Genomic DNA, 24,510 nt, shown 5'->3' with positions numbered 1-24,510 from the left:
AAAAAACACATTTACGTTGCTGCTCAGATTTTGTAATTTACTATAATGGTCAGTTTAAAGAAAAGAAGAAGGAGAAGCCGAAACCGGTTTGGCTCAGTGGATAGAGCGTCGGCCTGCGGACTGAAAGGTCCCAGGTTCGATTCCGGTCAAGGGCATGGACCTTGGTTGTGGGCACATCCCCAGTAGGAGGTGTGCAGGAGGCAGCTGGTCGATGATTCTCTCTCATCGGTTTTTAACTCTCTGTCCCTCTCCCTTCCTCTCTGTAAAAAATCAATAAATGTATTTAAAGAAAAAGAAGGAGGAGGAGGAGGAGGAGAAGAAGGAGAAGAAGAAGATGATCTCGGAGTCCGGGCCCCCTTCTCTCTCAGGCCCCCAGAGTCCGGACACCAACCTGGTCTGGTCCCGTGAGTTTGAACACTCAGGTCCCGGGTGTGTCTCTGGGTCCCGGGACACAGCGCCACCTCTAGCCCACGAGAGCGTGGCTTGGGTGCGGGAGCCTCAACCTCCATGGATCTCGCCTCGCCCGCAACTCTCTAACTCTGGTGAGGTCACCAGGAAACCCAGTTAGGATAGAAATCAATCAAAACACACCCCTGCACGTCCCTCCTCAAAAAAGATATACTGGAGGCCGAACAGGAAAGAACCTTTTGTGCTCGTATCGCTTCTACATCCCCAACACACAAACACATTACTAGAGGGACGGAGAGTCCAGGCCCCGCACCCCTCCTCCCGCAGCCCCAGGAGCCCCGAGCCTCAGCACCCCTCCTCTCTCCAGCAAACGAATCCCGAAGATGCTACCAGACCCCAGCTGGGCTTCCCCTTTCCTTTGGCCAAAGCAAAAAAACATAATCCTCCAACTGTCACCATCGGATCCCCCTTTCCGGCTGTCCGGTGCCGGCCCGGGCCCGCCCCCCCGCCGGTCCCTCCCACTTTTCCCAAACAAAGCTCCCGGGCAACTTTCCCCCGCGCAGCGCCCCGCCCGCCCGGCTCCCCAGCCCCAGGCCGGGAGGTAGGGAGGCGCCGGCGGGAACCGGGGATCCTGCTTTTGGGGTGTGTGAGTTGGGGTGGAAAGTTTACGTGGTAGGAGTTTTAGGGGGTGTGTGTGGGGCAGCCTCTGAATTGCATGCACCCTTCTTGGTTTTTTTGGGGGTGGGGCGCCTCGAGATTTCGCTTCTGACCGAGTCTAGGGGCGAGGTTGGAACTTTGGCACGAGTTGGGGTGTCTAAGTTTGGGGGTGGGGAGGGCAGGGGACCTCGGCGGGGTGTGTGTGTCTGTGGTTGGAAGCCAGAAGGGACTCTGTGCCCGTTTCTGGAAGCGGACTGACTGTGGGTGCCATTTGGGGGGGGCCCGGCCCCCCTCCTGGGAGATCGGGGCCTCCCCGGGGGCCAGAAGGCGGGCTACGGGGCCTTCTGGAGCTTCAGCCTGTCTCTTCGGAAGTTTGGGGCCCGGGGCGGGAAATTCGGGGGGACCTTGCTGGGCCGGCCCCTCCGTCCCTTTGTCTGGCCACATGGGGGAGAGCTGGGCTGGGATGCCGGCCTCAGGGGGTCCTGACCGGCCGCAGCGCCATTGGGCTCGGCCTGGGGTCTTTGTCTTGCTGGGCCGGGACTCGGGGTCCTGGGGGGGGGGGGGTGGGAGCCTGGACTCTGGGGTCCTGGGAAAGCTGGGGGAGACGTGGAGCCGCCGGGGAGGCGGGATCGGACTGTATTGGAAAAAGTTTTCCCCTGTTCCCGGCCTCCGGAAAGTCACTGGGAGCTGGACGCGAGCCCACGGGCGCAGGGGGGCTGGGGGGGCGGGGGCGGGGCCGGGGCTGAGGGGCGGGGCCTGGCTGGCCAGCCCCTCCCCTTGTGGGGGTTGTGGGAAACTGGGGGAGGGGATGCTGGGCCCTTTGTTCTGGCTCTCCCGATGGCAGTGGGCCCCTCACCCCCCCAGTCCGTGGTTCTGCGGGTCTTTCCTGGTCTCCACTTGAGTTTCTGCCCTGAGTCTCTGCCCCTCTTTCCTCTGGGTCTCTGCTCCCCTCTCTCTGAGCCTCTGTGCACCACCCTCAGGGTCTGTGGGCCCCTCTTTCTGGCTCTCTGGGCCCCTCCATCTGGCTCTCTGGGCCCCTCTCTCTGGACCTCCCTTTAGCCTTCCTAAGGCCTGTGCCCCGTCCTTTCCAGCAGCTGCTGCTGCTCACGTCCCAACACCTGTTCTCGGGGTGGGACTAAGATCTCCCTCACAATCCCCTTCCCGCAACTAGGCCCCGACTCCTGTCTCCTTTCAACTAGCAATCCATACCCCCCACATGACCTGCCCTCATGGGCCCTGGGCCTGACTATGGGGTCTTCAAGGCTTCGTCACAGCCCAGGCTCCCCTGGAGACCCAGAGGGGAACGGGTCTCACCCTAAGCTTCCCCGGAAGCCCAGCCCCCTTCTCCAGGGCCCAGGAGTGCCAAGCCCAGCCTCCTCCCTCCCCCGGACCCAGGGGTCCGGACCCCCCCGCTCTCCACGCCCTGAGAGAGGGTGGGTCCCGGGAACCCCGCTGAGCTCTGTGTCCTTCCAGGCCCAGATGGGGGAACCCCGGGCCGGGGCCCCCCTGGACGATGGCAGCGCCTGGACAGGAAGCGAGGAAGGAAGTGAGGAGGGCACCGGAGGCAGCGAGGGGGCTGGGGGAGACGGGGGTCCGGATGCAGAGGGTGTCTGGAGTCCAGACATCGAGCAGAGCTTCCAGGAGGCCCTGGCCATCTACCCACCCTGCGGCCGGCGGAAAATCATCCTGTCCGATGAAGGCAAGATGTACGGTGAGTCACCCGGCCCCCCTTTTGCCCTGGCCCCCATTGATGAATAAAAGATAACAAGCAACATTTATGGCTCCTGCATCCCCTCCCCCTGGCTGGCCTGGCCTGATTCGGCCAATCGGGCTGGGCAGGCCATACCCCACTTGTGCACGAATTCGTGCACCGGGCCTCTAGTTGATTAATACAGGACAACAAGCAACGTTTATGGTGCCTGCCTTAAACACTGTTCACATAAAAACACTTCCTATCCTCACTAGGACTCGGGTAGGAGCTAGCATCCCATTTGCACAGATGAGGAAACTGAGACCCGGAAAGGCCACGTGACTTGCCGAAGGCCACAAAGCTAGCGTGTGGCGGAGCTGGGGTTTGAACCCAGGCAGTCTGGCTCCAAAACCTGCAGTTATAACTCGTCTTCCATGTGCTAGATCCTCCCTTCCTCCAGTTGGTGGACAGATGTAAACCCCACCTGCGGCCAGACATTCCTGAGCTCTGAACCACCCATCAGCATCTGCCAAATACCCTAAGCCCCCGATTCCTAAGTCCCCCAGGTCCCTAATCACCAATCAGCGTGTGCTGAGTGCCCTAAGCCCCGTCCCCTATCCTCCCCTTAAAGGTGCTTGTACCCTGCCCCTCCCTCTCTTCCGCCTCTCTCTCTCTCTCTCTCTCTCTCTCTCTCTCTCTCTCTCTCTCTCTCTCTCTCTCAGCAGCAGGCAGGAGTGCCCTTCTCTCCAATAAAGCCTGTGTCCTGCCAGCCGGGTCTCCTCACTTCTCTATCTAATCTATCGCTATGTAGCAACCAGCTTGCTGCGGGCCTCTGGGGACTACGTCTTCCCTTCCCTTCCCTTCCCTTCCCACCTCCCCGTTGGGAAGTCCTGCTGCAGGGCTAACTCTGTTTCCCCTCTGACTCCTCAGGTCGGAATGAGCTGATTGCCCGTTACATCAAGCTGAGAACAGGGAAGACCCGCACTCGCAAACAGGTCTCAGGGCGGACTCGTGGGGCGGGCTGGTCTTGTCAGGGCCGCCCTGGTATGGGCAGGTTCAGGTTTGAGGACCATGTGGTTCAGGTGCTTTTTAAAAATATATATTTTTTATTGGTTTTTGCCGAAACTGGTTTGGCTCAATGGATAGAGCATTGGCTTGGGGACTGAAAGGTCCCAGGTTCGATTCCGGTCAAGGGCATGTGCCTTGGTTGTGGGCACATCCCCAGTGGGGGGGTGTGCAGGAGGCAGCTGATCGATGACTCTCTCTCATCGATGTTTCTAACTCTCTATCGCTCTCCCTTCCTCTCTGTACAAAATCAATAAAATATATTAAAAAAAAATAAATATATATACATATATTTTATTGTTTTTTTACAGAGGAAGGGAGAGGGATAGAGAGTTTGAAACATCAATGAGAGAGAAACATCAATCAGCTGCCTCCTGCACACCCCCCCACTGGGGATATGCCCGCAACCAAGGCACATGCCCTTGACCGGAATCGAACCCGGGACCTTTCAGTCCGCAGGTGGACGCTCTATCCACTGAGCCAATCCGGTCTCAGTGGTTGAGGTGCTTTTGTCTGTCTTCTCAGCTCAGGGTACTCTGTGCCTGTTTGGTACAGTCTCTCTGCAGTTGTGAAGGAGAGACTAAAGGAGCCAAAGAGAAGGACAGGAAGGGGAGGGAGAGCTGGAGGTGCTGGGTCTGGGGACGAAGTCTTAGCGACCAGAGTGGCCGTTCTGGTCGCACCCGTGTTAGCGTGCTCCTGAGACAGCCGGCGTGTTCTGCGTGTCCTCTCCCGGTCCCAGCAGCCCGTGGGGCACGGGGAGGGAGGCACAGGGCAGGTGACTCTCGCCTGAATCTACTTCCTTGTCACTCCCTCCAGGTCTCCAGTCACATCCAGGTCTTGGCCCGAAGGAAATCGAGGGAAATCCAGTCCAAGCTCAAGGTAGGGGTCAAAGCAGACATCCTGAGAGGGGGGTGGGCCCAGAGAGAGGGAGGGGACAGGGACCCAGAAAGAGGGGACAGGAATTCAGAGAGGGTAATAGATCCAGAGAAGGAGGGACAGGGCTCTGAACCACCAATCAGCACCTGCCAAATACCCTAAGCCCCGATTCCTAAGTCTGGGCTAATCTATTCCCATTTCTTGGTCTCTGTCCCCATCCCACCCCCTGGGCAGAGCGGGCAGGCCACCCGGGGCGTGGGGTGGGGACGGAGACCAAGAAATGGGGACAGATTCACCCAGAAAGGTGAACAGAATGGGGGAGCAGGAACCGAAGGTGGGGTCAGTGGCGCAGCAGGAGTGGGTGGATGGGGACCATAGGAAGATCCGTAGAGGGAGGGCACAGAGGTCTCGCGTGGGACAGGCAAGAAGAATGGGGTGTCGGGCCTCTCCGGCTACGGCTGCCTCCGCCTCCCTCCTCTGCGCTCCGGTCCTCCCTCTGCTCTTCCTGGCGCCCTCCTCGCTCTTCCCGCCGTGCTGGGAAGGCCGCCTGACCCACCTCCCCCTTTCCCGTCCCCGGGGGCCTGCCCGTCTTCCTGTGCCCAGATCCCTTCACTTCCTCCTGGGCTTCTCACATCCCTTCCTCTCTCCGTCCCCAGATTTCCGGTCCCCTCCTGGCCGCGGGCCCTCGTGTTCTGCTCCTCCGAGGAGGGCGTCTTTTCTGCCTCTGCCTCTGGGTTTGGGGACCATCGCTCGCTATTCCTTGTTTGTACCCAGAAGCCTCCCTTTCCTTTCTCTCTGGGTCACTTCCCTTCTGTCTTTTTTTTTTTTTTTAATTAATATTTTGTTATTGATTTTTTACAGAGAGGAAGGGAGAGGTTGAGAATTGAAAACATCAATGAGAGAGAAACATCAATCAGCTGCCTCCTGCACACCCCCTACTGAGGATGTGCCCGCAACCAAGTTACATGCCCTTGACCGGAATCGAACCTGGGACCTTTCAGTCTGCAGGCCGATGCTCTATCCACTGAGCCAAACCGGTTAGGGCTTTTCTTTCTACTTTAAACACATTTTTAAATTATTATTATTATTATTATTATTATTATTTGCTGATTTGAGAGAGCAAGAGAAAGAGGGGAGAGAGAGACATCCATCAATTGCCTCCCAGACAGAATTGAACTGGCGACCTTTTGGTGCACGGGACGATAATCAACCCACTGAGCCACCCTGGCCCAGGGCTCCTCCGGTCTTTTCTGGAGTTCACGGCTCCCTCTGCCCTGTCCCAGCGAGGAAATGCTCCCTGCCTATTCCCTCTGGGTTCGAAATTCTCATTTCCTGTTGCCTGCAGATCCGGAAACCTTCACTTCCGGCTCTTTCCTGACCTAGAAATCCTCATGACTATCTTTTTATTTATTTTATTTTTAAATATATTTTATTGATTTTTTACAGAGAGGAAGGGAGAGGGACAGAGAGATAGAAACATCGATGAGAGAGAATCATCGATCAGCTGCCTCCTGCACACCTCCTACTGGGGATGTGCCCGCAACCAAGGTCCATGCCCTTGACCGGAATCGAACCTGGGACCTTTCAGTCCGCAGGCCGACGCTCTATCCACTGAGCCAAACTGGTTTCGGCATGGCTGTCTTTTATTCTGGGCATTGGGAACTTTTTCCCCCTCTAAGCCTGGCCTCCCCCCCACTCCCTGTCCATAGTCATCCTCCATTTCGCTTTCCTCTCGTTGCTCTGCTCAGAGCGGTGGGCTACAGGGGTTGGCGGGGAGGTGAGGTGGGGTGCCCAGGCCTCACTTCCTAAATTCTGTTTTCTTTCCTTCTTCGGCTCCATCCCCCACGGGCAGGCTCTGAATGTGGTAAGTCCCTCCTCCCGTCCTCCCACCCCCTCCCTTACCCCCACATTCTTGCGAGGGCAGGAGGGATGAGGGGCGGTGGTGAGAGGGATCTGGACCTTCCCCAACCCTTTCCCATAACCTCCCATCTCTGAGCCTCCCCATGCTTATCCTGCCCCCCCCCCCATCCCTGTCCCTACTCCCGGTGTCCACCAGAACCCCATTAACATGGCCCCCACCTCTTCCTCCAGGACCAGGTGTCCAAGGATAAGGCTTTCCAGACCATGGCCACCATGTCCTCCGCCCAGCTCATCTCAGCACCTTCCCTGCAGGCCAAGCTTGGCCCCGCTGGTCCTCAGGTGGCCTGGGTTGGGGACTGTGGGGTTCAAGGCTGGGGGGTTGGGGGGTGTGGTTTCAACCAGGACTCACCGGCTGTCCCCCTTTGTCTCGTCTCCAGGCCTCTGAGCTGTTCCAGTTTTGGTCAGGGGGCTCTGGGACCCCCTGGAATGTTCCAGAGTGAGTACTCTCTGTCCTGCCCCAGCACCTGTCCCCCTCCTCCACCCTCTCCCAACAGGCCTTCCTCACCCCCCACCCGGCTCCCGGCTCCCGGCTCCCTCGTGCACATCCGTTTTGGAGCCGGGCTCTCTGGATTTGAGTCCCAGGCAGGAGGGCGAGGTGATGGTCTGAGAGGGAGACTAGGTCTGTGACGGGATAGTGAGGAGGGAAGGGGCAGGAGTCAGCAGGAGGAGGGGGGGCCCACCCTGGGGCCTGACCAGCTGAGAAGAAGGGAGGAGGCAGGGACCACGCCTGGGCTCCAGCTGGTGACTGGGGGTGGGGTGGGGTGGGTGGGACTGTCCACAGATGTGCGACCTGTGGGAGGAATGGGTTTGGGGGAACATGAGCTCAAGCATGACGTTTGGTGAGTGTGAGAGGCCTGGGAGATGTCCATGGAGCCCGGCTGGTGTGGCTCAGTGGTTGAGCATCAACCTATGAACCAGGAGGTCACGGTTCGATTCCCAGTCAGGGCATATGCCTGCCTGTGCTGGATCCCCAGTGTGGGGCATGCAGGAGGCAGCCAATCATTGATTCTCTCTCATCATTGATGTTTCTATCTTTTTTCACTTCTCTGAAAAGAATAAAAAATATTTTAAAAACAGTTTTCAAAACTGTCTATGGGAATAATGGCCTTCTGGTCAGATTGGCTGGGCCCCAAAGGCTCATGGGAAAGGCAGTTGTAGGTAAAAACCTCCAAAGGGGGTTGAGTGGAGCCCCAGAGGCTCATGGGAAGGCTGGTTCTCATTCCCCAGAGGTGGTTCTTGGGCCTGAACAGGGGTCCCTCTCCCAGAATCAGAAGGAAGAACAAGGCCTCAGAGGTAAATTGGAGTGTCCTTCTTAGCTATGAGAGAGCCACGAGGGTGACAGGATATGTTTCTAGCCAAGAAAAATAGAAATGGGCCCAGAGGCTCATGGGAAGTGTAGTTTCCAGCCAAGAAAGGAGCCAATGGTTCTAGGCTGGGTGTTGGGTAGGACTCGGGACGGTGAGGTGGGAGTGTTGAGAGTATTGCCAAAGGGAGTCAAGGGACAGGCTGTGGGATCCAGGCTAGAAGAGTTTCCGAGAGATGCTGATGGATGGGGACATAGGAAGGGTCAGAACCAGTCCCCAGAGCCGAAGGGGAGGGGCTGATCTGGAAAGGGGGTGTTCTGCACTGGTCTCGAGGGTTCCTTTAAAAAAAAAAATTACATATATATATATATATATATATATATATATATATATATATATATATATATATATGTTTCATTGATTTTTTTACAGAGAGGAAGAGAGAGGGATAGTTAGAAACATCGATGAGAGAGAATCATCGATCAGCTGCCTCTTGCACACCCCCCACTGGGGATGCTCCCACAACCAAGGTACATGCCCCTGACCGGAATCGAACCCGGGACCTTTCAGTCCGCAGGCCGACTCTCTATCCACTGACGGGATAGTGAGGAGGGAAGGGGCAGGAGTCAGCGGGAGCCAAACCAGTTTCGGCAATGAGGGTTCCTCTTTTTATGGAGTTGACAGGACAGTCAAATCGAGGAGACGAATGTTAAGTAAATCATGTGCATAAACACACACTTGAAGAGTGTGAAGAACTGTAACAGGGCCTGGCCAACGTGGCTCAGTGGTTGAACCGAGAGGTCACAGTTCAATTCCCTGTCAGGGCACGTGCCTAGGCGGTGGACTTAGTCCCCAGTAGGGGGCATGCAGGAGGCAGGGATCAGTAATTCTCTCTCATCATGGATGTTTTTGTCTCTCCCTCTCCCTTCCTCTCTGAAATCAGTAAACATATTAAGAAAAAATAGAACTGCAGCAGGCTCTGGGGTGAGGGCGAGAGTTCCAGGGAGCTTCTCTGGGGAGGTAATGTGCGAAGCTGAGAAGGACTTTGTCAGGTGAAGAATGAGGGTGGGGATATTTGAGGCAGAGAAAACGGTATGTGCCAAGGCCCTGCGGTAGGGAAGCGGTGAGTTTCGGGAACTGAGAGAAGGCCTTGGGCCAGTCAGTCAAATGTTTACTGAGCAGTTATTAAGCGCCTGTTACTCGGCTTCAATTGGGGACACAGCATTGAACAAATTAGAATTCCTGCCTTCATGAGCTTATATACTTGGACAGACAATAAGCATGGAAACAGCTAAATAAGCATTAATAAGAAAAGAATAAATGTGGGAAATAAAGCAGGGTGTCCATGCTCTATTTTTATTTTTATTTTATTTTTTGTATGTGCTCTATTTAGACAGAAGTCAAGCCGAAACCGGTTTGGCTCAGTGGTAGAGCATCATTCTGAAAGATCCCAGGTTCGATTCCGGTCAAGGGCATGTACGTTGGTTGCGGGCACATCCCCAGTGGGGGGTGTGCAAGAGGCAGCTGGTCGATGTTTCTCTCTCATCGATGTTTCTAGCTCTCTATCCCTCTCTCCTCCTCTCTGTAAAAAAATCAATAAAACTTAATCCTCTAGACCAGGGGTCCTCAAACTTTTTAAAGTGGGGGCCAGATCACGGTCCCTCAGAGAGCTGGAGGGCCGGACTATATGAACTACTAATTCCTACTGTAACACCTCGGCTGCGCTCACTGCCCAAAAAACCTGGCGGGCAGGATCAGACTCCTCTGCGGGCCGCATGTGGCCCGAGGGCCGTAGTTTGAAGACCCCTGCTCTAGACAGAAGTCAGGAAGGCCTCTGAGGAGGTGATATTTGGGCAGTGGTCTGATGACAAGAAATTAAGTCAGTGGGTTGGGTACTCGAGTTTAGATTTCAGAATTGGGATGGGAAATAGAAACCTTAGGGAGCCAAAGTCGGTAAATCCCTGGAGTTTGTGTCTTTCTTGTTGTTGGTTAATCCTCACCGGAGGATATTTTCCCATTGATTTCTAGAGAGAGGGAAAGACGTGAGAGACACATGTCTGTGGGTTGCCTCCCGCTTGAGCCCTGACCAGGTCCCGGGCCGGAAGGCGCCAGCAAACAAGGTAGATGCTCGTGACTGGAATTGAATCCGGGACCCTTTGGTCCATAGTCCGTCGCTCTATTCACTGAGCCAGACCGGCTAGGGATTTTTAAATATGTTTATTTTTATTGATTTCAGAGAGGAAGGCGCAGGGTAAGCTTGTCCTGGTCCCTCAGGAAAGGTAGCTGGTACGATTAGAGTCCTTCCACCTGCTCACCCTCAGCTTCCTTTCTCCCTCAGCGTGAAGCCCTTCTCGCAGACACCGTTCTCCTTGTCACTGACGCCCCCATCTACTGACCTCCCAGGTAAGAGTCTGCTCTCCACCTTCCCTCCTCTCCTGTCCTTCTTGTCAACCCTCACTGCCTTCCCTTCAACCTGCCACCCATCAGGGTCACATTCCTACTGAGACCAGCTCTGAGGCAGGGTGTGGAAGGATGTGGCAGAATTTGTAGTGGTTAAGAGCATGGCATCTGTAGCCACACACGCTGGGTTTGCGTCCTGCCACTTGCTAGCCTAGAGGACGTAGGGGAGATGTGTTAGCCAAGATTCTTTCAGCTGCAAGTGACACAAACCCAAGTGAAGCTAGATGACAAAGACAGCAAGGACAACCACCAAATGGAATGTATTGGGTCAGGTAACTGATGTTTCAGGGGTTCATGGCTTCAGGTACGGCTGGATCTAGGGGCTCAAATGGGTAGCATCAGGACTTGCGTGGTTCTGCCTTCCTCTGGTGGCTTCATTCCCAGGCAGGCTCTGTCCCCATCCCTCTGGCAGCAAAGCTGGCTTCCAGAAGTCCATGCTGATGCGGTGCTCACATTGATGGAACATTACACTTAGGTTCCACAGATTCATCAATTCGGAATGCTCTAGGCTGCAAGTAACAGTACCCAGATTAACAGTGCCATAAATAAAGAGGCTTCAATGATTCCACGTAATGCAAAGTCTGAAGGTGGGCTGCTTCTGTGCTGGCTCAGCACCTCAGCAGTATCAGGACTGGCATCTCTCTAGGTCCCTTGGCCTCTCTCTTACTGTCCCACCATGACTGTTGTGACTCCAGGCATCATGTCCCAAGCAGGACTTGACCAGAACCAAAAGCTTTCTCCTCCCAAAGTTCTGTCTTTTTCATTCAGGAAGAAACTCCTTCCCAGAAGCCCCCGAGCAGATTTCCCCTAACGTCTCATTGGCCAGGACTGTGTCACATGGCCACCTCTAGCTGCAAGGGAGGCTGGGAAAGTGAGTATTTAGCTTTTTCAGCTTCTAAGTGGAGGCAGGCAAGAGAGAACAGTGCTTGACATATTCCGCAAATGTTAGCAATTTTTATTATTTGTTCTTCTTTCTCTAGGGTACGAGCCCCCCCAAGCCCTCTCGCCCCCTGCCCTGCCCCCACCTGCCCCGTCACCCCCAGCCTGGCAGGCTCGGGCCCTGGGCACTGCCCGGTTACAGCTGGTGGAATTCTCGGCCTTTGTGGAACCCCCGGATGCAGTTGACTCTGTAAGTCCCAATTTTGGGATGGTTGTGGTGGGTGTTTTGGAATGCAGAGGGTTATAGGAAGGGAAAGCATAAAGCAGTGGTTCTCAAACTAGCATGTATCAGAAGGACATGGAGGGCTTGTTAAAACACAGATTGCTGAGTCCCACCTTCAGAATATCTGATTCAGTAGGTTTAGTGTGGGGCCTGAGAATTTGAATTAAAAAAAAAAAATTAAAAAAAAATATATATATATATATTTAGTGATTTCAGAGAGGAAGGGAGAAGGAGAGAGAGATGGAAATGTCAATGATGAGAGAGAATCATTGATTGGCTGCCTCCTGCACACCCCCCGCTGAGGATCCAGCCCATAACCTGGGTATATGCCCTGACCAGGAATCAAACTGTGACTTTCTGGTTCATAAGTCGACTCCCAACCACTGGGCCAAGCCAGCCAGGCAAAAATTTGAGTTTTTAAAAAGCTCCCAGGTGATGTTGATGCTGCTGGGACCACATTTTGACAACTCTTAACATAAAGGAATAGGAAGGTCATGAGGTTGTGGGTTGGGAAGGTCAGAGAAACTCTCTAGGACATCATTTATTCACTCGTCAAACGCTTCTGAGTGTCTAGTGTGCACCAGGCTTTGCGGTGGATACTGGGAACTTGGGAAAGCAGATCTTGTTTCTGGGATTGAGCTTTGCCTGGTCTAGGTTGGAGACAGATGCCATTATTAGTCTGTCCTAGAAGTTTCTCATGTAACATTTCAATGTGGGTGTTCAACAGCAGCCTTCCACATAGTGGTTCGGGGAATCCAGGCTTTTTCCATTTTTGTGGCTCTGCCATTTTCTAGGGCTCCAGAATTTGCTGCTGGATTCTCTGCATCTGGCTGGCAGATGGTGGAAGGGAAAGGGTGAGGAGGCTAACTGGGTCTGCTTCCATCCCATTGGCCAGAAGTTAGTCATGTGATCACATGTAACTGCAGAGGATTCTGGGAAATGTAGTTTAGCGGTGTGAAAAGGGACTAGTGTCTGTGAACACATTGCCTCTGTCACAGCCACATAAACACCAGTTACTGTACACAGTGGTTTTGGTAAAACCCAAGTCAGATCGGGTTAAAACCCTCCTATCTCCCTTGGAGCAAAAGCTGACGTCCTTTAAGTTGCCCACAAAGTTGTGAACCATCTGACCCGCAGACCCGCTCTGCCCTTACCTCCTGCACTCTGAACCTTGTTTGCTCAGCTCTGCCCACACTGGCCTCCATGCTCTTTCTCAAACATGCCAGCCCACTCCTGCTCCAGGGCCTTTGCGTCTGCCGCTCCTGCCACCTGGACTGTGCTTTCCCCAGGTATCCCCATTCCGTCCCTCTGTTCGTTCAGGTTCCTGCTTGATTAGCTTCTCAAAACGCCCTATGGAGCCGAGACCGGTTTGGCTCAGTGGATAGAGCGTCGGCCTGCGGACTGGAGGGTCCCGGGTTCGATTCCGGTCAAGGGCATGTACCTTGGTTGCGGGCACATCCCCAGTGGGGGGGGGGGGGTGTAGGAGGCGGCTGATTGATGTTACTAACTCTATCTCTCTCTCTTCCTCTCTGTAAAAGATCAATAACATATATTTAAAAAACAAAACAAACAAACAAACCAAAATGCCCAGTGGAATATACTAACTGCCGTCACTCTCTCCACTCCCTCATTGTGCTCTATTAGGATTTTTTTCATGGTGTGCGTGACTCTCTAAAATTTATATTGTCCATAAGATGATTTGAAATTTGTTTTGTCTCTGCCAGTAGACGGTGAGCGCCTTGAGGTCAGGGGCTTTACCTTGTAGCCCTAGAACCCGGAGTAGTACCTGGGTACCACACACAGATTCTCAGTAGATGTCTGAGTGTGTGCTCGGATGGGGGAAGCTCAGCTTTTGTGGGTGTGTGGAGGAGTGATTCTGCCTGGAGGGTCAGTGAGGGCTTCCCTGAGATGACAGCTTTTGAGTTGGGCTTTGCGGGTTACATAGGAGTTTGCCATGCGCAGAACTGGGTGCTTCAGGTACAGAGGTGGAAACAACATCGAGGCTGTCAGAGACACAACATGATGAATATGGCGGGAAGCTGGTGAGGCTGAGGGTGTTTGGGAGGAGCTGGCATTGCCAAGCTCAGGGACCCAGGTTTTCTCCTGGCGATGGGGAATCTGGAGGTGGTAGAGAGATCCACCTGTTTGTGATCAGTGGAAGCTTCTGGAAGCGGCAGATTTGGATGACCTGGAAAGAGGGAGGAGGACTTGTGTCAGAAGAAACAATGGGGAAGATTTCAGGATGTGGACAGGAATGGGAACAGAGCCACCCACCCATCCATCCACTGATGGAACATTTATGAGCAGCTGTTCAAAACCTGGCCAGCTTGAGGGGTGTGGTCTTTGTCCCGGGGGTGCTGGGGAGCCTTGGGCAAATTATGAGCAGGGGAGGTCAAGGGTCAGCTCGGGAGCCATATGACTGGTGAGCTGGGGAGGAGAGAGTGGAGGCTGAGAGGCCAGGTCGGAGGCTGGGGTGAAAGTGGGAGAGGACAGGGGAGAGCAGGGGACAGGGCGGAGAGTCGGGCAGTAGGGACAGGGCTTGGGGCCTGAGGCACTATGGGAATGAAGGGGCAGAAGGGAGTGGAGACATGCCTGGGAGTTGGGCCCGGTGTCTGGGTGGACAGGATGGACCCCTGGCAGGGGCCCTGGGGGTGGCGGCAGGGGTGTGAGAGGGGCTTCGGCAGCGCGGGCCGGGGTCCAGCCCGTCTCCCGCCCTCACCCATGGCTGCTTCTCCCCAGTACCAGAGGCACCTGTTCGTACACATCAGCCAGCACTGCCCGAGCCCCGGAGCGCCGCCACTCGAGAGCGTGGATGTCCGGCAGATCTACGACAAGTTCCCCGAGAAGAAGGGCGGTCTGCGGGAGCTGTACGACCGTGGGCCCCCTCACGCCTTCTTCCTGGTCAAGTTCTGGGTGAGTTCTGCGTCCAAAACCAAAGTGCTCAGAAGCCCCGCGGCCGCCCGGCCCAGGCCTCCGGCTCCACCAGGTCAGCCTGGGCCTTGCCACTGCTCCTGCTGAGGGTCAGCCCCCTTTGCAGACAGGGGCACAGGGCGTTTGGCCCTCAGGGCGGGGTGCATGGGACCCGTGCAGGCGTAGGCATAGGACCCCTGTCCCCAGACCCCACTAGACGTCACCACACCAAGTCATGTGACTGATCCAGCCCTTGGGATTGGGCTGTGTCATTTCATCCCTACATCCCACCGGCCACACTAAGCCTTGTTGCTAAGGAGTGCCCTCCTCCCCTCAGCACACGAAGTCTTGGCTAATGTTGGTCTCTTAAAGGGGATGCTACCTTCCACCAGACCCTGTTGTTAGACAATGTCTGGCCTTGAGGGTGACATTGAAGGAGCTGGGTGTGTGTGTGTGTGTGTGTGTGGCTTTGTAAAGACCTGTATTTACTGAACAGTCATTTATTTTTTTATTTTTTATTTTAAAAAAAATATTTTTTATTGATTTTTCACAGAGAGGAAGAGAGAGGAATAGAGAGCTAGAAACGTCGATGAGAGAGAAACATCGACCAGCTGCCTCTTGCACACCCCCTACTGGGGATGTGCCCGCAACCAATGTACATGCCCTTGATCGGAATCGAACCTGGGACCTTTTAGTCCCCAGACCAACGCTCTATCCACTGAGCCAAACCGGTTTCGGCATGAACAGTCATTTATTGAGCACTTACTGTATACAAAGCCCTGTGCCAGGCCCGATATAAATAACTGTGGGTCTTTCTTAGGCCTTTTTGGTTTGGTGTCCAGTACAGTGGCTGATGCTATATGGCAGTGTTTCACAAACTTTTGACATATGTGTATTCCTTCTATAATTTTCATAACGCTGAGTACCCCTCGTCCTCATGAGAACGTAGAATTAGGCGCAGCTAAGCACGGTGCAGTGCATATCCCCACCAAACTCTTCCCGTACCCCTGGGGGTGCGCGGACCGCACTTTGGGAAACACTGCTATAGAGGTTCAATATATGTGAATGTTGTGTGTGGGGGTTAACTCTCGTGGTACCAGGGCAGTGGAGGGATCTAGTCTCTGAGAAGGAAGCCTTGCAGAGGGCTTGAAGTTTGCTGGCCTTGCTGGACCCGCAGCGTCTGCGGTTACTAAGAGTTCTAGCGTGTGAGGTGGAGGCCGGAGACAGCTCGGGGATGTGCTGCTGGGGTCCGTAGGCGTTGCTGGGGCTGGAGACGGGCCGCGCCAGGTGCCGGGTGTGGAGAGCGACCCTTAGGAGCCAGCATCGGAAGGGACGCAGGGAGCGCTGGAGCGGCCTCAGCATTTGTCTGGCTCCGCCAGGCCCGGGTGCGAGGCGGATGGGTGGAGTCAGGCCTCGGAGGACAGGACCTGGTCCAGCTGGTAACTCAGGTTAGGACGGGGAGGGGAAGGTGAGGAGGTGACCCAGGGGCTCAGGCCGAAGGTGACGCGAGGTCTCAGACTCCCAACAGGCATAATGATCGTCTGCTCACGCGGCCCCTGGGACGTGAGGGGTCCGGCCTCTGAGAACCAGCGGAAAGGGCCCGGGAGGGTGTTCCGAAGAGGAGCCAGGCCCCTTTGCTAGGAAGTAGCCCCTCGTCTTAGCAACCAGGGTTGCCAAGGGCTCTGAGGAAGAGCCTCTGGTTGCTAGGCAACAACTCCCTCCTTAGTAACCAGGCCCTTGGAGGAGGCTGAACTCTTGAGTTGGGGGCTTCTGTTGACTAGCAGGGCCCCTTGGGCGGGGGGCTCACTGGGGAGAGAGGGGTCAGGATCATTTGGGGGATCCAGGCTTCTGAAGCACTGCTGGAAGGGAGGGTCTTCAGAAGCCGGCTCTTGGAAGAGGGGGTTGGGGGCTTTGAGCTCTGAGGAAGGGAGGTGGGCAGCTACGGGGCAAATGGGAGAAACCAGGCCATGGGTTCCTTCTAACAGAGTTCCTGGGTTACAAGCGTCTCTATCGTTTATTCATCCATTTATTTATTTATTTAATATATTTTATTGATTTTTCACAGAGAGGAAGGGAGAGGGATAGAGAGCTAGAAACATCGATGAAAGAGAAACATCGATCAGCTGCCTCCTGCACACCCCCTACTGAGGATGTGCCCGCAACCAGGTACATGACCTTGACCGGAATCGAACCCGGGACCCTTCAGTCCGCAGACCGACGCTCTATCCACTGAGCCAAACCGGTTTCGGCCATTTATTCATTTATTTAAAAATATTTTTTTAATTGATTTTAGAAAGGAAGGGATAGGGAGATAGAAACACCAGTGATGAGCCCTAGCTGGTTTGGCTCAGTGGCTAGAGCGTTGGTCTGCGGACTAAAGGGTCCCAGGTTTGATTCCGGTCAAGGGCACATGCCTGTTTGCTGTTGGCTTGGTCCCCAGTGGGGGGCGTGCAAGAGGCAGCCAATCAATGATCATTGATGTTTTTAGCACTCTCTCTCTCTCTCTCTCTCTCTCTCTCTCCCTCTCCCTTCCTCTCTGAAATCAATAAAAAGAGAAAAGAAACATCAATGATGAGAGAGAATCATTGATCGGCTGCCTCCTGCATGCCCCGCACTGGGGATCGAGCCCACAACCCGGACATGTGCCCTGACTTGGAATCGAGCTGTGTCCTCCTGGTTCATAGGTCACCGCCCAACCACTGAGCCACCCCGCCGGGCCGAGTCTCCACCATTTATTCGTGTAAGGGGCTTCTATTAAGGGCCGTCTCCTCCAACTTAGCCTGTGTCTCCCCACCCCCCAGGCGGACCTGAACTGGGGCCCGAGTGGTGAGGAAGTGGGGGCCGCGGGCAGCAGCGGCGGCTTCTATGGCGTGAGCAGCCAGTACGAGAGCCTGGAGCACATGACCCTCACCTGCTCCTCCAAGGTCTGCTCCTTCGGCAAGCAGGTGGTGGAGAAAGTGGAGGTGAGGCCGGGGGGTGAGCACCCGGGCCCCTGGCAGTCTGGGGGTGCAGAGGGGGTGCAGGGTAAATAAACGGACCAGGAGCCGTGACAGCTCCGGCTTTGGGGTTGTCTTCATGGGGGGGGTGGGGTTGGTCCAGCCTCTCTTGGGGGTTAACGCATAGGCGTAGAGCTAATGTGGAGTTCTAAAGTCACGTGTAAGGGTCACTTTGAGGGCTCAAAGGTCACGTGCGAGGCAGATGCACAGTCCCTGAGATGCAGGAGATTCCTGGGAGGGCACCAAGGCTCGGCGGGCACAGCGGGCTGCTGAGGGCTTGCTGGGTCTCCGTTTCCAAGCTTATAGAGTTTGGGGATCTCACGGAGGGGCCTGGAGGGCCTGAGGGCACCAGAGATCCGAGGAGTTCAGAGGAGTTCAGAGGTCACGGAGGGTTCAGACAGAGCCCGGCTTTGAGGGGCCGGGGGAGTGTCTGGTTTGCAGGCTCAGGGGTCCCGAGTTGGATACCTGAGGGTTCAGGCCTGTCTCCGGTCCCTGCAGGCGGGGCAGCGGGAGGGGGAAGATGGCAGTGTGTGGGGGGTGGGGGTGGCATCCGAGAGGCGCAGCGTGGGGCTGGGCGCCTGGGGGGACCGCTGTGTGTCTCAGTCACCGTCCCCCCCACGCCCCGCCCCCCGGCGCAGACGGAGCGCGCCCAGCTGGAGGACGGGAGGTTCGTGTACCGCCTGCTGCGCTCGCCCATGTGCGAGTACCTGGTGAACTTCCTGCACAAGCTGCGGCAGCTGCCCGAGCGCTACATGATGAACAGCGTGCTGGAGAACTTCACCATCCTCCAGGTGGGGCCCCGGGGTGGGGGGGCCCCGCAGCCCCTCGGCCCAGACCCGCTCGCCTGGGGACTGACCCAGGGGCACCCTGCAGCTGACCCGGGCTTAGGGGATCCGTTACCCTGGGACCTCATAGGGTGGGGACTCCCCAGCATTCTCATGAGGGACCCCGTTCCCTGGGGAGCTGACCTGGAGGATTCGGGGTGGGTCCTCGGCTAAGGGGACCTCACCCGAGTCCAGGAAACACGATGTGGTGGGGTTCCCTTTGCCTCTGGGGAACGTGCTGAGCGGGGGACCTTTCGCTGGGCCCCGGAACACGTGACCCGCCGTCTGATGCGAGGCCCTTCGCGGGCGTGTTGAGCAGCCGCTCTGCCTGGGACCCTGACATGGCGGGGACCTCCTCCTGGGCCCCCCCTGGTGACCGAGGGAGGCACAGGGGGCCCTTCTAAGCACAAACGCCGTCTCCGGCCCCCCGGCAGGTGGTGACAAACCGAGACACGCAGGAGCTGCTGCTCTGCACGGCCTACGTCTTCGAGGTCTCCACCAGCGAGCGGGGCGCCCAGCACCACATCTACCGCCTGGTCAGGGACTGAAGGGGGCACCCCGAAAGCGGCTCACCCCCGGAACAGCTCCTCCCAGGAAGGACCTCAGCTGGCCTCAGCCCCCCGGGGAGAGGGGGCTGCTCCTGTCGGAGGGGCCTTGCAAGCCGGGCGGCAGAGGAAGGGACGGATCCTGACGCTGGGACCTGACGGGGCTGTGGGGGGGCAGTCACCCCGGAGCCGGGGGTCTGGCCTCTGTCTCTACTGGGGGCCCCCACCCCCCTGTGCCTGGGTGTTTGGGGGAGCCCTACTTACATATTGGCTTGTCCTCTCTCTGTTTTCCAACCCCCCCTTTTCCCAGTCTGCCTCCCCTATCCCCCACACACCCTGTGACCCCATATCAAGTATTGAAGGTTAACCCTTTCTGTGCAGGGCCAGGTGGGCCCTGGAATTTTTTTTTTTTTTTTTTTAATATAACAGATATTTATAAGTGGGTGTTAGGGTCGTGACTTTTTTCTCAGCTGGGCAAGCACTGGGGGGGGTGGGGCGGGGGGGAGCTTTTTAACGTCTCCCCTCTTCTACCTGAGCCAGGGCTGGCCTGTCTTGTTCACCACCACCCCCTCCCGCCCCCAAATTGTGTTGGTTTGTGTTTTGACACAGGATAAAAGCTATTTTTACCAAAACGTAGGGGGTTTATTTGAAGTTTGAGTGAGAAATAATAATCTTGTGGGCGATGGTAGACTGACAAATGAGTCACCGAAATGAGGTATCTCTGGGGACCGGAAGTTGGTGGTGGGAAACCCCAAGTCCCACAAGAGAGGTGACAGCAGTGGGGCAGGCAGACACCTGGGGGGGTCGGGGGGCAGAGGGGGGGAGGAGGAGGCAGGGGGCTCAGTGCCTGGGGAGAACTGGGGTTTAAACAAATATTTACAGGCCACAGGGAGGTAAGGGGGCGGGGCTTCTGGAGGGCGGGGCTTCGGGGAGGGCGGGGCCTATCGGTACCGGGCGAGCCTGTCGTAGACGTGGTCCAGGTTTCTGCACAGGAATATGGACAGCGTCATGAAGCTGAGCTACAGAGAGAGGAGACGCTATCAGAGATGTGGAGGCGGGTGGCGATGAGAGGAAGATGGGGTGGTGGGGGCTCTGAGGGAGGAAAGCCAGGGGGCGGGGCCCGAAAAGGAAATGAGACACAGAGTTGGGCAGGGCGGGGCTAGAGGGAGCACCGGGCCTGGTTGTGAAAGATGGGGTCAGGAAGGGAGTTTGGGGGAAGATAAGGAAATTGGGGGATGATGGAGTTAAGGGTAAAAAAAAAAAAAAAGGCCAGGGGGTCACGGGATAGGTCACCGAAGGCGCGGACCGGCCGGGAGGTAGGGGTGGTTTGGGGGAGGAGGAACCAGCAGTTCTAAGGTCTGGAAAGTAGAGAGATCTGCAGCCAGCCCAGGATCCTTTATTCCGGAGGCCCATCCCGCTTCCCCGCCGCCTCCGCCTCCTTGGCCGCCTCCTCTGTCTCGGGCTGCTCCTCGTCTCGTTCCCACAGCGGCCAGAGCCCCAGGGCCATGGGCAGCTTGCCCTGCGGGGCCTTGTCCCCCCAGTTGGGGCAAGCATCCGCCATGCCCCTGCCACCCCACACACTGCCGCTCCGCCCGCTGCTGCTCTGCACGCCGCCGCGCCCGTAGCCGCCAGCGGCGCTCAGGCCGGGCCCTGGGCGCGAACCCTCGGCGCCCGGCGCCTGCGGCTGGGTTTTCCGGCCGATGGCGCTGCGTGGCACGAGCAGGCTCAGCCCCGCCACACTCACCTGCCGGGAAAGGGGAGGGATATTGCGGACAAAAAAGGGAGACCCGCGATGAAGTGCGGGGAAGGCCTCCCGGGTGCCAGCGATCCGCTCAGGGGGCCGGGTCTCAGCCCCAGGCCAGGGCGCAGCGGCAGAAAAGAATGAACGGGCTGCGCGCCTTTGGGGCGGGGCTACCTGGGGCGGCACCGCCCATCGGGAGGGAGGCCGGGCCCGGTTACCTCGAGCAGGCCGACGCCCAGGCAGATGCCCACGATGGAGATGAGGTTGTTGTGCAGCCACTTCTGCAGGCTCCGCGCGCAGCCCTGGGAGAGCGGAGAGAGGTTAAGAGGCAGGGCTTTCTCTGGGGTTCCCTAATTACCGGGCTTTGCTCTAATCTCTTCGCTCAAAACAAACCTACCCCCTCCCCAGGTATAAGCGGTCCAGGTCCTCCCCTCCGCCTTAGGCCCCGCCTTCCCAAGAACCCGCCCCCCCCTTTAAAAAAAAATATATATTTTATTGTTGTTTTTTTTTAGAGAGGAAGGGTGAGGGATAGAGTTAGAAACACCGACCAGCTGCCTCCTACTGGGATTGCACACCTACTGGGATTGTGCCCGCAACCAAGGTCCATGCCCTTGAGCGGAATCGAACCCGGGACCACTCAGTCTGCTGATCGATGCTCTATCTACTGAGCTGAACTGGTTCTGGCAAGAACCCGCCCCTTATTGGGGCTTGGCCGCTCAGGCTGCACCGTTATTTCTCGGAGCCCCACCCCGCCTTCAGACCCCCACCCCGTCTTCAGACCCGCCCCCACGGTGCGGTCCCCTCTCCCCCAGCCCCTACCTCGCCGTAGGTGAGTCTGGTTTTGGGGTCGGAGGCGCACAGGTCCGCGCTGTGCCTGGGCCGCGCCAGGGGCCCGCCCCGGCTGAACTGGGAGAGGGAGGCCACGTCGGGGATGGCCGAGTCGTTGGTCGCCGACGAGTTGTTGCAGGAGCAGGGCACGCGGAACTCCGACGCGTTGTTGCTCAGGCTGGGGGCCCGGGACCAGTCCTGGGGAGAGTGCCAGCCGCAGCAGCGCAGCTGGGAGAGGCGCAGGGTCAGAGGGACGGGGCGGGAGGATGCAGGATGATTGGGGAGGGGGCGGGGGTGAGATCAGGGGCCGGTGATTGGTATGAGGTCAAGTTGGGAGCAGAGGGCCGAGCGATGGTGCAGGGTGGGTGCGGTGGGCTGGGGTCAAGGGGACCCTAGGGGAACATGGGAGAGACGGATTTTGGGGCGACCTGGGGCTAGGGGAGAAGCTGCACAATCACGCCGTGGACCGGAAGTTGGGTGGGCGGTGCGTTCAGCCTTAGGGAGCAGGTGGATGGGAAGGCGCGGCCACAGAGTGACCAGGGGACCGAGTCTCACGTGGGACCAGAGTCACTAGGGGCAGGGACTGGGGTCACGCTGGGACTTGGGGGTGAGGGCGGGTCCCGCTGGGGCAGAGGGCGGAGCCTTTCCGGGGTCTGGATGGGGCTGGGGAGCTGGGCCATAATGGGGCCCGTTATGTTATCATCTAAGGGCGGGGCCCGGCGGGCGGGGCGGGGGCGGGGTGCGCAGGCTGGGTTGCCTTGGGGCAGAGGCTCCCCCGGGTAGCGGGGCCGGAGTGGGGTGGGGAGTGGGGTGCGCAGGCTGGGTTGCATTGGGGCAGAGGCTCCCCCGGGTAGCGGGCGGCGTGGGGCTCAGGCACCTGGAACTGCAAGTAGTCCCAGCTCTCCTCGGCCGCGGACCTCTCCGGGTCCGAGTGGTAGTTCTGGATCGTCTCCAGCACGAAATCCTTCACCTTCCGCTCCAGCTGAGAGGAGGCCGAGAATGAGGCGCGATCCCCACCTGCCTCCCCCCCCCCCCCCCGCATCCGCGCCCACCCAAGGGGTCCCTGAGCCTCTGTTCTTCACCGAACAGCTGGCTACCCGTGTCTCTTCCTCAAAACCTTCCTCTGCCCTTCCCTACCGTCCCTCTGCTTCTCTCATCACATCAGGCTCCCTCTGCTTCTCTCATCAGACTTCTCACGAGGTCTCTGTGTCCTCTGCGGGCCTCTGTTTCTCTCTCCTGCTTCCCTCTGGATCTCTCTCCTCTTCCGTCCGAGCGGGTCTCTGCCCCTCCCTGTCTCTATCTCCGTGTCTCTCTCAGTGTCTGTGTTTGTTCTGTCCTCCTGGCTGTTTCTCTCTTCTGCTTCTCTGTTATTTGTCTGTCAGTCCCTGTCTGCCTCCAAGTCCACCCACTAGCTGGGTAAGGGGGGGGGGGGGTAAGGGGCCAAGCTTACCAGGGTCTTCTGAGTGGAGATGAGGATCCCCAGGGTGATCTGGGTGACGAACAGGAGCAGCAGCATCCCGAAGTACTGGGGGCAGAGCGGAGCGGTCAGGCCGGGCCCTACCCAGGGATGGGGGGGGGCGGTGGTGGTGGTCCTGGGGATGGATGGACGGGGCGGGCACTCACCAGGCCCAGGAGGCAGCGGAGCTCCTTGAGGGCCCCCACGCAGCCCAGGAGGGCCAGGCCCATGGTGAGGACCCCCGAGACGGCCAGCGCCTTGGACCAGATCTGCAGCGGCATGAAGGACAAGCCTGGGGGAGGCGAGATGGGGACACTGAGTCTTCTGGGCATGGCGCCAGGCGGCCCCCGGCCCGTTCCCCGTCCTCAGTGTCCTGGGGGCTTCTTTCTGGGCTCTGGGGCACCCCCTTCTCTGGGCCTCTGACCCTACCCACCCTGAGCCTCTGCCCCCTCTTCCGGATTCTCTTCTCCCTCTCAGAGTCTCTGTCCCTCTGCCTCCCTTCAGCTCTCGGTCTCTCTCCTCCTCCAGCTCCTTCTCGCTCCCAGTGGTTTCAGCCCCATCCCTTGTTCTGCCAACATCGGATGAGACACTTTCACCTCCCTGAGGCCTCGGGGTGATGCTATCTATTTCCTGGGGTGGCTTTCAGGGACCTGGGAGCGATGCGCTCAATCCAGTCCTCAGCACAGTGCAAACACATGAAATAGGAGCCATCCGGAGTTTGGCTATTACCCCAGTATTTTCCTATTATTATTGTTTTTAAAAATATATTTTTTATTGATTTTTTTACAGAGAGGAAGGGAGAGGGATAGAGAGTTTGAAACACCGATGAGAGAGAAACATCGACCAGCCCCCTCCTGCACACCTCCCACCGGGGGTGTGCCCGCATCCAAGGCACATGCCCCCGACCGGAATCGAACCTGGGACCTCTCAGTCCACAGACCGACACTCTATCCACTGAGCCAAACCGGTTTCGGCTATTTTCCTATTATTATTATTATTATTGTTGTTGTTGTTGTTGTTATAGTTATATCTAGGTTACTTCCTTGCTGTGTGACATCCAGTATGTGACTCCCCCTCTCTGAATCTCAGGAAAGGCTACAGGGAGGGTCTGATGGGCATTTGCACAAGGTCTGACACATAGGAAGTGCCCAAGAAATGACTGTTACTGTTCTTAGTGCTACGCACACCCCTTTGTCCTGAGGCCTGGAGAGGCGTGGCAGCGGCAGGCTGTGCAGAGCCTGGGAGCTGCCTGCGGAATTGGGCACCAGCGGGGGGCTCCGGGGGCAAGGGAGATCCAGGAGGCTACTTGCTGGGAGGTTGGGTCCATGATGTTCCGGTAAGGCCCTCCCTTGCCCTGCCCCCTCACCCACAAAGGACACGAAGCTGGTCTTGTCCACGAGTATCCAGATCCCGAAGCAGAAAATCAGGCTGCCCAGGACCTTGGGGGAGGAGAGGAGAGGAGAGGAGAATATGGGGGTGGGCAAGTAGGGATATGAGGTGGGGTGGGCTGGGGTGGCCAGGGCAGGGCCTGGGGCCCAGGCTGGATAGCCGTGAGACAACTTACGAAGAAGAAGAGGTTGAAAACGAAGAGGAGGTACTTGATGAGGCTCAGGCAGCTGTCCTGGGCCGCCATCGTCGAATGGAGGGTGAGTGACCAGGAGAGGGTTG

The 24,510-nt window shown here is 57.1% G+C and overlaps 2 protein-coding genes across 6 annotated transcripts in view; one reads left to right on the top strand and one right to left on the bottom strand.

Moving 5' to 3' along the window:
* Positions 1-948: 948 nt before the first annotated feature.
* TEAD2 (TEA domain transcription factor 2) lies at positions 949-19,264 on the top strand. Of its 4 annotated transcripts, none has more exons than XM_084906087.1 (13): positions 949-1,009; positions 2,539-2,776; positions 3,686-3,750; positions 4,637-4,699; positions 6,549-6,560; positions 6,788-6,895; positions 6,994-7,052; positions 10,259-10,323; positions 11,361-11,509; positions 14,282-14,455; positions 17,254-17,415; positions 18,087-18,239; positions 18,707-19,264. In XM_084906087.1, exons 2-13 carry the CDS (start codon positions 2,545-2,547, stop codon positions 18,818-18,820), a joined length of 1,356 nt encoding a protein of 451 aa, XP_084762213.1. In that variant the 5' UTR covers positions 949-1,009; positions 2,539-2,544; the 3' UTR covers positions 18,821-19,264. The 4 variants fall into 4 exon arrangements, with proteins under 4 accessions (XP_084762213.1, XP_084762212.1, XP_084762214.1 ...); XM_084906086.1 differs by having other exon boundaries at positions 980-1,050; XM_084906089.1 differs by having other exon boundaries at positions 991-1,080.
* A 183-nt stretch (positions 19,265-19,447) lies between these two features.
* The window catches only part of CD37 (CD37 molecule), a 6,343-nt gene continuing 1,280 nt past the window's right edge, over positions 19,448-24,510 (bottom strand). Inside the window, exons 1-8 of one of the 2 annotated variants that reach the window (XM_084906215.1) lie at positions 24,407-24,510; positions 24,209-24,281; positions 23,010-23,134; positions 22,837-22,911; positions 22,264-22,368; positions 21,378-21,614; positions 20,777-20,860; positions 19,448-19,836 (exon numbers count right to left, since the gene is read on the bottom strand). The exon at positions 24,407-24,510 is cut by the window's right edge and continues 78 nt beyond it. In XM_084906215.1, coding sequence (XP_084762341.1) covers positions 19,759-19,836; positions 20,777-20,860; positions 21,378-21,614; positions 22,264-22,368; positions 22,837-22,911; positions 23,010-23,134; positions 24,209-24,281; positions 24,407-24,475 — 846 coding nt within the window. In that variant the 5' untranslated portion in view covers positions 24,476-24,510 and the 3' untranslated portion in view covers positions 19,448-19,758. The remainder of the gene's footprint in view (positions 19,837-20,776; positions 20,861-21,377; positions 21,615-22,263; positions 22,369-22,836; positions 22,912-23,009; positions 23,135-24,208; positions 24,282-24,406) is intronic. The other variant, XM_084906216.1, reaches the window with a different exon arrangement.

The sequence above is a fragment of the Pipistrellus hanaki genome, assembly GCF_964339955.1.
Source record: "Pipistrellus hanaki genome assembly, chromosome: 15".
NCBI lineage: Eukaryota > Metazoa > Chordata > Mammalia > Chiroptera > Vespertilionidae > Pipistrellus > Pipistrellus hanaki.
The sequence above is the reverse complement of the archived record's forward strand: the minus strand, read 5'-3'. Positions and strand labels throughout refer to the sequence as shown.